At 43.6% G+C, this 15391-nt stretch overlaps 1 protein-coding gene across 1 annotated transcript; it reads left to right on the top strand.

Annotated features, from left to right (window-relative positions):
* Nucleotides 1-724: 724 nt before the first annotated feature.
* On the top strand, nt 725-14976 carry CHI3L2 (chitinase 3 like 2; the record flags this gene model as incomplete). The annotated part of the gene is given in 13 exon segments (XM_082858911.1): nt 725-759; nt 3053-3254; nt 3548-3604; nt 8621-8712; nt 8715-8770; nt 9316-9336; nt 9340-9440; nt 9894-9984; nt 9988-10065; nt 11288-11390; nt 11393-11469; nt 13922-14038; nt 14833-14976. Coding segments are annotated over 12 exon segments (972 nt in total). The 5' UTR covers nt 725-759; nt 3053-3219.
* Nucleotides 14977-15391: the final 415 nt, after the last annotated feature.

Here is a 15391-nt window from a genome sequence, read left to right as displayed (position 1 = left end):
CAATTCAATTCTAATTAATGGAGGATCTTCAATAAATATTTGTTGAGGTTTTTGTTTTTCTTGTTTCACTCAGTTCTTGTACTTAAGAACTACACAGTCAAGTTGGGGAGATAGACATGTACACCAGTGCACTACTGTACAGTGTGGAGACATGAGAAGAAATACAGTGCTCTGTGAGCAGAGGAGCCAGCTACCCTGGGCTCAGGGAGAAGCAAAAAAGGTTCCATAGAGAAGGCGTCATTGGATATTATCAGGTAAAGAAGAGCTGTAGGGTAGGACCACCTGGGATGGTAGCACTGTCTGATTAGATGATCAAGAATATGCAGGCCACAAGTGATGTGAATATGGAGGGAGGTGAGGGAAAGAAGAAGGAGACAGATCCTGGATGGTGGAGAAAGGGGATTTGGGAGCCAGAAAGCAGTATGAAGAGGAAACCCAAAGTACCATCTCCTTCCCTTCTCAGGGACCAAATCCCTTCAGGATGAGACTGGAGGAAAAGGACCTCTCTGTGGTTGTCTCCACTGCAGCTTTTTTTTTGACACTTGGCATTGCACAAATCTGGGTCTCATTGCCAGGAAGTTTCATAAGGCAGATTTGCCAAGGGAAGTCCCCGGAATCTCTTGGACTTCTTCCTGCTTCCTTCCCATAAGAGAGGCTGTTGAAACCTCTAGGGCATAAAAGGCCCAGAGACATCCCAGGGAAGCTGACCAGGGATATAGGAGAAATCACCATGGACCAGAAGTCTGTCTCGCTGGGCAGGTGAGCTCTGGGCTGATAATTCAGCAGGAAGATAATGAGGAGAGAAGGGGTAACATAGGTAACATAGACCTATGGAAGAAGTGGTCGTCTTCTCCTCCTGGGACACCAGTCTCTCTGTTCACCTCCTTATCAAAACCTATCGAGTCAAGGCAACTGCCCTAGGGGACCATCTGATCTTTCCTAGATGGGCAAGGGAGCAGCCGTGGCCAGAGCCCTTCAGACCATCAGGAATGTTTTCAGTCTGCATTTTCACAGAGCCGCCTCTTATCCAGATTGTGATATACGAGCACTGTCTTGGGAGTCCCATGTTTCATGGGCTCTGCTTTCTGCACATGTTAAAACTTTAGGGAGCCTCACCACTTCTTGTCTTCAGAATGATCTGTTGGGGTAAATGTTTTCTAAAATCCCCCTTTCAACTCTAAAGTTCTGATCCAAAACTCTGGCTTTCATGGTGGCTGGGAATTTGGATGAAGGTGAGGATGACACTAAATAAATAGGGCTATGGGTGAAGGAGGGAAGTTTGCTGGGCCAAGATGGATTATGTCTTATGGAGGAAAAGGAGCCATTTCATCGTGTCTTTCCCTCTTTCTTCTTGCTTATGGTCTCAAGGCATGCCTGCCCACTTGGAAATGGCAAGAGCATTTTAAGTTCCCTGTTGAAGGTCTCTGCTCTGAGCCCTTGGGGGAGCAGCCCACAGGAAGCTGGCAGTTTGAAGAAGGGCCTGGAGGCTGACTTAACAGCAGATGTGGCAACCAGAATTCTCCTACCCACTTAGCAGGTGTGTGGAGGGCCAGTTCCCTAAGAGTCATGTGAATCAGGAGAACAGAACCCTTGAATCCAGTTTCCCAGCCCCAAAGTCTGTGGAGAAGGCACAGCCCCAACAGCTGTCATCCAAAGTTTTATCTCATTTTTAACTGCCCTTTTCTCCATTTTCAGACCCCCCAAATGTCCTAGTGGGGGTAAGTCTAGACAATGTCCCCAGGGTGGGGGTCATAGTTCAAGGAGTCTTGCCTTTTGGGTGAGGTTTCCAGCATCAGGGTCCTGCCCTTTCCTTCCCTTTAGGAGGGTGAATTAAGGATAGAATGGTCTCATCAGTCCTCCCAGGGGAGGTGTCCTATGGAGAAGAGGCTGGACATGACCTCAGTCATGAAGGCTTAGCACACTTCCAGAGGCAGCTCACACTCCTCAATTCACCTTGCCTTGTTTTAAGAGTTAGTTGTGTGTACACACGGTGACTATTCATTTCAATTCACCCAGGAGAGTTCTGGTTCAAGCTGGTGCCCCAGGGAAATTATTAATAATGCTCCTTTTCACCCTCCAAACTGTCCCATTGGATGATAAACTATTTGGTCACCTTAACTATATTCAATTCCAGACAAGGCTGTGAGCTCCCTGAGTACAGGGACAGCATCAACCTCATTTTAGCTTTCCCAATATCCAGGACAACACTTGGCACAGAGCAGGTGGTTCAATTAATTTCTCTTGGATAAATGAATGAGCAAATGAATTCCCAGTCTGGAAAATGTTTCTCTGTAGGGCTGTAGACTCCACAAGGCACCCAGGAGCTGGGGACCTCAAGGCCCTATAAAAAGACCTCAGTAGCTATGCCTGCAGTGTCCAGAGGAAGTGTAGCTATATTTTGCATGTAGGCACACCCGCACACTCACTGCCACAGTCTGAGACAGAGAACCAGCTGCGGCTTAGCAGATTTCCTTCTCACCCACCTCTTACAGTTTTAGTGGTCTTGTTGCTTCAGGAAGTCAAGTAGTCAATGAGTTACCACTGCCTGGGTCCCCTGGGCTGTGTCCCTTCTGATGTTTGGTTTATATCTCTGCTTCATTTTGTTTCTCTTGATGACTCTGCCAGGTTCTGACACTAACATATTGATGACTCTGAGGTTTTGTCCTGTGTGTCTCTTTGTGCATGCATGGCTCTGCTTCTATCTTCTGAGCCTCTCTCTCTGTCTCTCTCTCTCTCACCCACTTCAATGTTGTGTGTATCATCTCTTTTCTTATCCACTGATATTTCTGTGTCATTCATCCATCCATCCACATTGAATCTCAGTGCTCTGGGGATGAGTTCCATAGGGATGATATCTCTGTCTCTCATTGTATCTCTTAACTGGAGTCTGGATGCTCAAGAGCCAGCACTGAGGGCCCAGGTTGAATGACCCTCAGAGGCTCTGGCTGAATAAGCAAAGGAGGCCATGGTTTTGGGGGGAGAAACTTGTGGGATTCTGGGCTCTGAGGCCACCGCACTAGGTTCCCCATTGGCTCTCTTCCCTCTACTCCAGGATCTGCCTACAAACTGGTTTGCTACTTTACCAACTGGTCACGGGACAGGCAGGAACCAGGAAAGTTCACCCTTGAGAGCACTGACCCCTTCCTATGTTCTCACCTCATCTACTCATTCGCCAGCATCAGTAACAACAAGGTCATCATCAAGGACAAGAATGATGCGATGCTTTCCCAGACCATCAGCAGTCTCAAAACCAAGTCAGTAGGATAGGAGTGGGGAGCATCCAGGGTGGGTTTTGGGGGAGAGAAGATAGTTCTAAACTGGGCCTAAGGCCTTCTAGCTCCATTCATTCATTTGTGTGTTTATTCAAGTGTTTTTCCTTGGGTATAATCCTGATGCTTCCTGGTTTTCTCCCCCATGCCTCATCCCTTCACTGAACTTAGTTGCTAAACAGCTAGAGCCCACTTATCCATAATCTAGTCCTAACCCTTTAGGCAAAGTTTTCCCTGGCAGCCAGTAAAGAAATAATCAGCTTATTCTTCTACTCCAGGAATCCCAAACTGAAAATTCTCTTGTCCGTTGGAAGGTATCTGTTTGGTTCCAAAGGGTAAGACCACAATATCTCTATTTTTTGTTTATTCTGCCGTGTAATCTCTAATCATCACTGCTTTTCCTCCTCTTGAAAAGAGACATTGAATTAGGCTTTAGAAAGGTCCTCCCTTGGCTTAGATGGCAAAACTGATCTGAATTTTGTCACAAGTTGAGGCATAGCACTATGTTTGCTTGTGTCTTGGAAGGAACTCTGCAGGAGTTTAACACAAGCTCAGATACTTAAGTCGTGGGAGAAATTGAACTGGAAGCAGTATTTGGTAAACTTTCAATTATTTACATGAAGGTTTTTCACCTAGTGGACTATGGGGAGATGCAATTTTTTAAAGGGTTTTGAAGGTTTGACTTTGTACCATGGGGGTGGGTCATGTAGGTGACTTCCACATAAAACCAAGTCCTTAGCAGCCATCAGGGGACCTCGATTTCCTGGGTCATGGTTGTACAGCTGGTTGGCCTGGAAGTGCAAAGCAGCATAGGGGCAATCGGTCTGTTTTGCTTAAAAACAAAATAGTTATTAATATGAGACATATATTATAAATTATAATTCCTATTCACAGGAAAATGATACTCCATTTGCCTCAAGCTAAATAAATACAAATATGTAAGGAAGAAAGGCATCTTTTTTTACAATTTTTAAATGCAGTTAATCTAATTTTGAATTTCTTCTGCTTTAATTTTTTTTTAAAGTGCCAACATTTTAAAAAGTCCAGAGATCTTAATCTCAGTCAGCAGAGGCTTTCTGCTTTCACGAGAAGTCTGGTAAGACATCTTTCTTGTGTAGCAGGTCAGTACTCTCTACAGCTGGAGTAAGCAGAGGAAAGAAGTAGCATTAGAAGACCTATGTAGATGAGTGACCTAGGGAAAGTTAACTCACCTCTCTGAGCTCAGTTTACCCATCTGTAAGATGTACATCACAACATCTACTTCATAAGGTGCGTGCAAAGACTTCGAATGAGGTAACGTATGTCATGTGCCTGACTTAGTTATTGACCAGTAAGTGTCAACTTTTTCTTCTCCTTTTTTTACACTGAATATTTTCATCTATGAAATAAGAGGGCAGACCTAATTAATTTCTAAAGTCTCTACCAGCTCAAAACTTGTAGAATACTTAGTAAAGCAATTTCTACACACATAAAGAAAAAAGATCAACCTACCTAACTTATCTGGTTCTGCATTAACCTCACCATGAACTCCTTTTAATTATTAATGGGTTTTCATGGCAATTATCCATCTGATTCCCAAATTCTCTCTCATTCCTAATACCTGCTTATCTTTGATTCAATTAAAAATATCTTCATTCATTCATTCTTACATGCATGCATTCATTTATTCAATAACTAATTTATTGAGTACTTATTGTATATTAGTTCAGTGGTTAAAAGTAGGACTTTGGAGATAAACAAATTTGGTTTGGCTTTCTCTTTAGCTATATGCAAGCTGCATGCAAGTTGTTTAACTTCAGGCAATTTTTTTTTCTTTTTTCTTTCCTTTAGGCAATTTTTTAAATGTCTCTATGCTTCAATTAAAAAAAAAAAACTACACAATGAGGCAAATAACAGATTCAACCTAAGGATGAAGTTGTGAGGGCAGGCGATGCAAGCAAACTGTTTAGGTAGTGCTGATGTGCAAAAAGGACCTAATGGTTGCAATAATTATTGTTGTATATTAACGTTGTCATTATTATTAGGTAAATGCCAGGCTTTGTGCCAGGTGCTATGCAGAAATACTTAAAAATATGTAATGCACAGACTTGCTTCTAAATTTCTAAAGAATGTTTGTCTTTCCTAAAATTGGAGGTTTCTGCCCAGAACATCAGATGCAACTGCTCCCTAAAAGAGGTATCCTTGCTTTTCTTCTAATCACTGTGAGCACTTCTGAAATATAAGAATAAAGTTACAAACCTACTTCTACCATGTTTTTCAGATAATAGTCCAAGTTTTGCTATCTCCTCCACTGTGCTGCTGAGATACATGCAGGAACCAAATCCTCAATTTAATTTTTTTTTCTTTTTTTTTTTAACATCTTTATTGGAGTATAATTGCTTTACAATGGTGTGCTAGTTTCTGGTTTATAACAAAGTGAATCAGTTATACATATACATATGTTCCCATATCTCTTCCCTCTTGCGTCTCCCTCCCTCCCACCCTCCCTATCCCACCCCTCTAGGTGGTCACAAAGCACCAAGCTGATCTCCCTGTGCTATGCGGCTGCTTCCCACTAGCTATCTACCTTCCATTTGGTAGTGTATATATGTCCATGCCACTCTCTCACTTTGTCACAACTTACCCTTCCCCCTCCCCATAACCTCAAGTCCATACTCTAGTAGGTCTGTGTCTTTATTCCTGTCTTACCCCTAGGTTCTTCATGACATTATTTTTTTCTTAAATTCCATATATATGTGTTAGCATACGGTATTTGTTTTTCTCTTTCTGACTTACTTCACTCTGTATGACAGACTCTAGGTCCATCCACCTCACTACAAATAACTCAATTTCATTTCTTTTTATGACTGAGTAATATTCCATTGTATAGATGTGCCACATCTTCTTTAACCATTCATCTGATGATGGACACTTAGGTTGCTTCCATCTCCTGGCTATTGTAGAGCTGCAATGAACATTTTGGTACATGACTTATTTTATTTTATGTTTTTTTGCGGTACGCGGGCCTCTCACTGTTGTGGCCTCTCCCGTTGCAGACCACAGGTTCCGGACGCACAGGCTCAGCGGCCATGGCTCATGGGCCTAGCTGCTCCGCGGCATGTAGGATCTTCCCAGACCGGGGCACGAACCCGTGTCCCCTGCATTGGCAGGCGGACCCTCAACCACTGCGCCACCAGGGAAGCCCCATGACTGTTTTTGAATGATGGTTTTCTCAGGGTATATGCCCAATAGTGGGATTGCTGGGTCATATGGTAGTTCTATTTGTAGTTTTTTAAGGAACCTCCATACTGTTCTCCATACTGGCTGTATCCATTTACATTCCCACCAGCAGTGGAAGAGTGTTCCCTTTTCTCCACACCCTCTCCAGCATTTATTGTTTCTAGAGTTTTTGATGATGGCCATTCTGACCTGTGTGAGATGATATCTCATTGTAGTTTTGATTTGCATTTCTCTAATGATTAATGATGTTGAGCATTCTTTCATGTGTTTGTTGGCAATCTGTATATCTTCTTTGGAGAAATGTTTATTTAGGTCTTCTGCCCATTTTTGGATTGGGTTGTTTGTTTTTTTTTGTTGTTATTGAGCTGCTTGAGAAATGGAAATAAAAACAAAAATAAACAAATGGGACCTAATGAAACTTAAAAGCTTTTGCACAGCAAAGGAAACCATAAACAAGACCAAAAGACAACCCTCAGAATGGGAGAAAATATTTGCAAATGAAGCAACTGACAAAGGATTAATCTCCAAAATTTACAAGCAGCTTAATTTAATATTGATTGAAACAAATGAATTCAAGACTCTAAATCTGTCTGGGGATGGGAGGTGTTGTGAGAGGTGGGAAGTGATACAAGTCAAAGGGTATGTCCTCTGGAAAATACCAATATCTTGTCTATAGCTTTGGATTTAAAATACTGTTGGTGCCCTCTGTGTGGGCAGCTAAGAATCAACTTCCTGGCTTAAGAATTCTAGTTCAGATAAAAGCTCTTGAGGGGCTGCTGCTTTCAGGGTCCTCCTGGCTTTTCTCCAGAAGCCCTGGGACTGGGGAGATCTGGGTTGCTAATTCGTGCCTGGGTTTATTGTTTGGGGAATGTGAAGTCCAGCTCTGCTTTCATGAAGCTTACCAAAATGTGATCACTTTGAGATAGATGAGGCAGGATCAGTATCTTCAATCCCAATTTAGAGATGGCCAGACTGAAGCCAGAGAGCCGGTTAGTGAACAAAAGGTCACTAGAAATGACTGTGACCTGGGACTTGAACCCAGATTTCCCAATCCTAAGCCCACCACACTGCAAACTGCTTTCTCAAGGGTGTAAGATGTTAAAGAAAACCAGAGCTGGACAGTAATTAAAGAGGTAAAAATAGCTTTTATTCAGGAAATATTATAAGAGGGGAAAGGAGACCTCAGTATAGTACTGGGTTCAATTCTGGATACAGCAGGGGCAAGTGGGGAGGTATAGCCAAGGAACAGGTTGCAGGTGCGGGTTGGTGGATGGAAAAAGAGGGAACATTAGAGGTAGGGAGATTCTTGCTAAACTGACTCAACAGAACTCTTGCTGAAGGCAGGCCAGGGTGAACAGATATCACCTGGGGGATGGTAGGGGAGGAGGAATTTGATCAGATATTGAAGAAGATCTGATATCAAGGGTGGGGCAGTCTAATTAAACTGACTTAGGATTCTCTTTTTAAACATCTTTATTGGAGTATAATTGCTTTATATTGTTGTGTTAGTTTCTGCTGTATAACAAAGTGAACCAGTTGTACGTATACACATATCCCCATATCCCCTCCCTCTTGTGTCTCCCTCCCACCATCCCTATCCCCCACCACCAGGTGGTCACAAAGCACGGAGCTGATCTCCCTGTGCTATGCGGCTGCTTCCCACTAGCTAGCTATTTTACATTTGGTAGTGTATATATGTCCATGCCACTCTCTCACTTTGTCCCATCTTACCCTTCCCCCTCCCCGTGTCCTCAAGTCCATGACTTAGGATTCTTGCTAAAACTGCACTCTGCAAAGATAGGCACAGAAGTCCAAGGTCAAAGTCTAGTTGAGAAGAGGGTTCAGAGGAGTCTGGCTAAAGTTTGGTCAAGGAGCATCTTTGTTAAAGGCAGCTCCATTACCCTGCAGAAAGGTCTGCAGAGAACCCAATTGTCCTCTGCCCAATCCAATCAATTTTCTGGCCCAACAATCCTTCCTCTCCTCTTTTGTTCCAAAAGAGGCAGGGGTTGGGATAGATAAGTGGTGAGAAAATATTGGGGAACAGAAGACTATTTCAGGATTTCTGTGAAAAATATGTCGTGCAATGGTAATTACTTCCTCTTTCCAAAAACATCTGTATTGCTTCTACCCAGGTTCCACCGCATGGTTGATTCTTCTACATTACGCTTGGAATTTATCAACTCTGTAATCCTGTTTCTGAGGAACCATAACTTTGATGGGCTGGACATAGCTGGATTTACCCAGATCTGAAAGACAACACTTGTTTCACTGTGCTGATTCATGTAAGGCAAACTCTGTGGTACCCTTAGTACCTTAACAAGTGGAACCCATGGCCACACCAGGAGAAAAAAAGGAAGAGATTTGCTCTGGCTTGAAGACAGTCCCTTTCTTCCAGAAGCCCCCACTGATGAAGGAAAAGCCCTTGGTCCTAGTTTAGGGCAAGGACAACATCAGAGAACAGAGCCTCCTTATACAATAAACAACACTGAAACAAAGCAACACCCACATAAAAGATTGTGGGACCATAGAATCTCCTGAGCACTGAAAGAGTCTCACAGATGTTCTATCAGGTAGATTAGAGAATCCATTCAGAGGAAACTCAGTTTTTCCTGGGTACAATGTGACTGGTTGTCCTCCTACCTAATGTGTAGATTTCCTGACCACAAGGCAGGAGGCATCCCCATGTGGGAATGGGGAGAAAAGATTTGATCTTTCCATCTAATGCTGTTTCCAACTAGAAATGTCCTATCAAGCAAGAACTTTAGCACTTTCCTCTGGGAGGGAAAATTGACCTCTTATGGTTTTTTTTGTTTGTTTGTTTTCATAGGAGTTAGCAGAAGCCTTTCAGTAGGACTTTGTAAAGTCCACCAAAGAAAGGCTTCTCTTGACTGCAGGAGTTTCCGCAGGGAGGCATATGATTGACAACAGCTATCAGATCAAGGAATTGGTAAAGTAAGTGCATTGGAGCACCCCCTCCATCTCTCTGCCTCCAGCCTGGCCCACGCAAGTGATGTATGCCAGTATGTCTGAGGGATGAAGGGCAGAGGGAGAGCATGAAGGTCACTATCCTAACCACATCATCTGGGCAGGAACTTTTCCTCTATGGCTAATTTCAATCCTTCTAACAACATCCAAAGCCCTAAACAAATATGTATACAGTTGACCCTTGAACAAAGCGAGGGTTAACCCACATGTAATTTATAGTTAGCCCCTTGTATCCATGTTTCCTCCGCATCTGTGGATTCAGCCAACCACAGATCATGTAGTACTGAAGTATTTACTGTTGAAAAATACCCTTGTATAAGTGGACTGTGCAATTCAAACCCACAATGTTTCAAGGGTCAACAGTAGTTGCTCCCACCTCTGCTCATCACAGAATCTTTTCCTTTGCTTTTGGCAATCTAGAGAACTGGATTTCATCAACCTCCTTTCCTTTGACTTCCATGGGTCTTGGGAAAAGCCCCTCATCACTGGCCATAATAGCCCTCTGAGAAAGTAGCAGCTGGACAGAGGGACAAGCTCTTACTACAATGTGGAGAGTTATAAGGAGGAAGGGTGGTGGGACACTGGCTGTGGGGCAAGCTGAGGACAGTGCAGCTTGGCCAGAGTTATTTCTGTCTTGAACTGAGGAGGGGATGTGTTGCCAGAGGGACTCAGGTAACCCTGGAAGCTGGTGAGAACAGGGAAAATGCTTTGACCAGGCACAGTAAAATGTCACCAGGAAAATGTCAGAGGACCTCATATTTGAAGCGCCCTAAGCTTTGTCTCTGGCCCAAGGTGTCAGCCACCCCAGTCTTCTCTTAATTCTCCATCTTTGATGCATTTCCTAGTGCCCACATGGATGTACAGGACTTGGTATTCTGCTGTGTCTGTCCACATTCCCCATTAATTTGATCTTCAACATAATCCTCTGAGGTTGGCTGGTCAGGAAGCATTACTCTCACTCCACAGATGATGAAATGGAAGCCTGGCAAATTAATTGGCTGTTCAAGGTCATGCTGATGTGAAGGTCCTGAAAAGTGGTGGCAAATGAAAAATGCAAGGGAAAAATGTCATTAACCAATTTTATTGTTGTAGTACATATATAGAGATGTGTATTCTTAAAATTGGGTGAGAGAAAATGTTGTCTAGGTTGCATATTTCCAGACCTTCATGTTTAAAATTAAAAAATGGGTCAGTCCAAAGCTGGGTATTCTGATTTCTCGTCTAGGGTTTTCTAGAACTCCGTATGATTGTGTCACATCAAGTTCCCTTCATTCTTTCCTCTCCATTGATTATCTTTAAGGGTAAGGAGACATATCCTCATCTTCTCCAACCCCTTATTCTGTTCTGGAGGGCAGTAAGGCCCCAACTAGCCTCTGACCTCTTACCTAGCCTCTTGGGTCTGATGTCATTGTGAGGCCCCACAGACTAGGGTCTGACGGCCACCTCCCCCCACGCCCGCTTTCATCAGTAACACAACTAGCCATAGTGTAGACAAACTCCATAGGCAATTGACTCAAAGGGGAAAGAAAGATGGCGACAACTTTGATTTCATGTTTTCTAGGTCACTTGCCTGATTTCTTTCGTGACCCATTGTTCAGTTTTCTTTCACGATTAGAAAAAGCTGAATTGGTCTCAGTGCTGAAGAGCATTAAGTGCATTAGAATAAGCACTCTGGTTCTGGTGGGACCCTCCATAGCCACTGATGTAGAAAAGGAATCAAGGAGTCACTTCTGTGAATTTGGGCTGGAGGCTCAGAAAGGTCTGACACCTTTCTTTCCCATACACACTGTGCCTCAGTCTACTTCTCTTTCTAGGAATATGCTGTGGGATACTGGATAAACAAAGGGATGCCTGTGGAGAAGGTGGTCATGGGCATCCCAATGTATGGACGTTCCTCTACACTGGCCTCTGCAGAAAGCACCTGGGGGCCCCTGCCCCTGGTCCTGGAGCTGCTGGCCCCATCACCAAGTTTTCAGGCTTCCTGGCTTTTTATGAGGTACCTGGAACCACCCTGTGTCTTCAGCTGCCCCCTGTCTCTGGGTAGGAGTTCCAGCTTCAATCTGACAATAATAAAGTATCACATCCTGAATGCTGGGAAGGGAAGTATGGAGTACTATTGGAGCATGTAAGAGAAGCACCTCCCTCTGACTTGGGAGGGGGTCGGTGAATGCTTCCTGGAGGAAGTGATGTTAGCTGACATCTGGAGAGGAGGTGGAACTAGTGAGGAGTGGGGATGGGTGGAGCAGGTATGGGAGACTGAAAAGGGAGATGGTCCTAGGTTTCTGACTTGGACAATTATGTGGATGGTAACGCCATTTTTACTGAGTTGGGATAGGAAGGAGCACAGTGAGCATTGGTCTCAATCGTGAGATCAGTTTTGGTCATTCTGAGTTTGAGGAGCAAGTGGGACATCCAAATGCCTGTGGGACATATAGATAAAAAGTGAGTGGTTAGGTATATGGGTTTGGATCACAGGAGGTCATTCTGTGCTAGAGATGTAGATTCTAAAATCATCAGCATAAAGACGGTATTTGTAGTGACAAAACTCAAGGACCTCCTGCACCTAAGAGATAGGCAGAAGAGGAGCCCACTAGGGAAACTGACAAGATCAACAGAAGGTAGGCAGAACCCATACTGTTCTGTGCCAAAGACCTTAGAGAAGAGGGTGTTTCAAGAAGAGAGGAGTGGTCAAATGTGTCAGATTCTGTCCAGAAGTCAGACAGACTTAACATCACAGAGATAACAGTCAAAGGTGTTTGGCTGATTAGACCATCATTTCTTTCTGCCCCTCAATCTGAAAAAAAAAGTTGTTTTTTTTTTTTAATGTATAGGAAACACTAAGCATCAAACAATAATTCAACCAACAGAAACTCTTGGGACCCTGCCATATCACAAAGACTGGGTACTGTGAGAGCTAGAAATAAGTAATTCTTCATCCTTGTCTCAAAGGGCTTACTGTCAAGGTGGAAAGAATGTAGAATGCATTCATAATATAACTAGTTAAATAAGAGTTTTAAAACAGGATAACTATGGGGAATTCCCTGGCGGTCCAGTGGTTAGGACTCCATGCTGTCACTGCTGAGGGCCCAGGTTCAATCCCTGGTTGGGGAACTAAGATCCTGCAAGCTGCGTAGTGTGGCCAAAAAAAAAGAAAAAGCTTTAAAAAACCCCAAAGATAACTATAATAGTTAATAAAATTATGTAGGTATTGCAAAATGAGATGTGATTAAGTGGCCCATGTGGAGGGTCATGAGTTCAAAGATGGGTAACAGGGGAAGAGAGATAACATGCTGGCCCTTGAAGGATGGGAAGGAGTTGGATCAGGTAAGGAAAGAATAGTATCCTACATCTTGGTTTCCCCTTGAAGTCCTAGTCTAGCCTCTTGTCACTGGCGTGAGCAAGCTATAAACCCCTACTGAGGGACTTGGCATCCACTGAGGTACTCAGTGAGTGTAATGTTCAATTTTTCCTCTCTTCTCACACAGGGGAATGATTGAGGCACCTTGTTCAGTTGGCAGGGGGAAAGGGGCATGGGTCACCATGGTAATCCTCACTGAATCATTTAATATAAGGGATAAGAGAAGTCAGTGCTCAGAATCTGCTGGTAGGATTTTAGTACTGACCACTGGATACACAGTTCCCTATTTCATGGAAAATTTAATTTGATTGTTCAGTTTACCACGCTAGATCATTATAATTTTGACAAACTGGTATTTGCTTAAATATTCAACTTTCCATTTTCTACCCTCTTTGAGGCAAACGTGAGTGTAAATAATCTAAAAAATGTAAGCAAGATCCAAAATGAGTTTTCTACATGACCTTAAAATACATTTTTTTCCACTGAAGATTTATCTCTTTTAGTAGCTCTTACTTATGCTAACAGAAAGAGAAAATAGCTGATGATAAAAGTGGGGATCCCAACACAGGCACATTGGGAAGGGGAAAGGGGAGAGGGAGAGCAGCGGGATTGAAGCAGGGATAATCTACAAGGTGGGGGCAATGATGGTGATTGTCATTGTAATGTTACATATTTATAAAGCACTTTACTGTTTTCAAAGTTGTTTTTTTCCTAACGAGTGTTAGTTCATTTGATCCTAACAACAATATTGTAAGATAGGTGTATAGGAGACATAATTATAATAGTTTCCATTTTTCAAATGAAGACATGGGAAGATTTACTGGTCAGTGCTGAGGTCTGATGTGGAACTCAAGTACTGTCTGCCCTCTAGCTGTTTGTGGCTCCTCCTGATGAGGACTTAGCACAAACAATTCCCAAAGGTTCACCTTGGACCATCCATTCTGTATGCTGTATCTGGTCATTTCTCTCATTAATCCCTGGAGTGAAGATTCTGTTGTCCCCAAGACCCTAGTGTCTTACCTGCCCCTTCTATTTCTAAATTTCAAGAAGAACCCATTACTGACCCTCTTGTTCCTCCTTCCCCTGCCAGATCTGCCACTTCCTGAAAGGAGTCAAGATCACGAGCCTCCAGGATCATCAGGTTCCCTGTGCAGTCAAGGGAAACCAGTGGGTGAGCTATGATGATGTGGAGAGCGTGGAGACCAAGGTAGGTAGGCAAGAGGCTCTGGGACAGCAGAACACTCATGCGGGTGGGGAATGGGGTGTGAGGTCAAATGCCTTAGTAGTCTGTGTGGAAGGAAAGAAGCCTCTGGGGCTCCATTCTTGGATGGGATCCAGTGACCTCTGCGGCTCAAACCTAGTAGTGACTCTAAGCCACACCTGTGAGCACCTATGGTACATGTGGGAGAGGTGGAAAGGACTCAAGGAAGAATTAAGAATAAGGGGAGAAGCGAGGAGTGGAGAGGAGGTAGGAGGAGAAGGGAGAGGGAACAAAGGAGATATTCGTGTCTATATAGAGTAGTTACCCACCCAGTTGATCATCTCAGGACAAACCCTTCCGTCCTTCTTATGGATTACCTCTCTAGGAGACTCCAAATTTCTGAGCCTACCAGTTCTTAGATCTTGCTAAGACCTTTGTTTGCCTTCCAGGCTTAGAGCAGGACAAAGGCATCAATGTAATTGACAACCCAGTTGTAATTCAAATCTTGCTAGTGGCTTCCTAGTTCCCACTCCTCACACCGGAGCCTCTAGTGTTTCAGAGCCTTCAAGAACACTGAACCTAGGATGTGGTTATTCCATGAGAAGTGGTTAATAGTGGGTGGCCTTCTCTTCATTTTATAAGCCTCCCTAAGTGACCTTTCCCTTTAGGGAATCCATGACTCCATAGGCTATAAGTCTACTTCTGCACTCTAAGCTCAAACCCTCATCTGAACCGGACTTGGGTCTTGGGCCCTTAACAGTCTCTTCTAACCTCTGTATGCCCTTCTGTGTCACCCTCAGGTTCAGTTCCTAAAGAATCTAAACCTGGGAGGGGCCATGATCTGGTCCATTGACATGGATGACTTTACCAGCAAATCCTGCAGCCAGGGCTCCTACCCCCTCTTTCAAGCTGTCAAGAGAAGCCTTGGCTCCCTAGGAAGATAACAGAGTCCAGGACAGGCTGGGAGTGGGCGGAGAGTGGGCAGAGTGGGACACAGGAGACTGGGGGAGATCATCTTCACATATTTGGATTGATCCATTCTTATGTCCTTTGGACCTTCTGCCTTGTTTCCTTATTGATTAGGCTGGTTCTGTCCTTTTGGTGGGCTTCCCATAGATTTAAAAAATATAACAGTAGTAATTTGGTTACTATTTATTGAGAACAGTCTGAGCTAAGGGCTTTCTTTTCATGTAGAGTGGGCATAAATGTTGACTCCACCACAAAATCATCAGCCTGTTTTAATTTTCTAAATCAGAATAAATCTGATTTTATGTCCCCCACTCACTGCTGAGAAATCCAATCTCAGTCGTTAGTAAAGCTCCCTCCCTCTCCACATCCACAGTTGATCTTACTTTAGAC

This window comes from Leucopleurus acutus (assembly GCF_964270905.1).
Source record: "Leucopleurus acutus genome assembly, chromosome: 2".
NCBI lineage: Eukaryota > Metazoa > Chordata > Mammalia > Artiodactyla > Delphinidae > Leucopleurus > Leucopleurus acutus.
The sequence above is the reverse complement of the archived record's forward strand: the minus strand, read 5'-3'. Positions and strand labels throughout refer to the sequence as shown.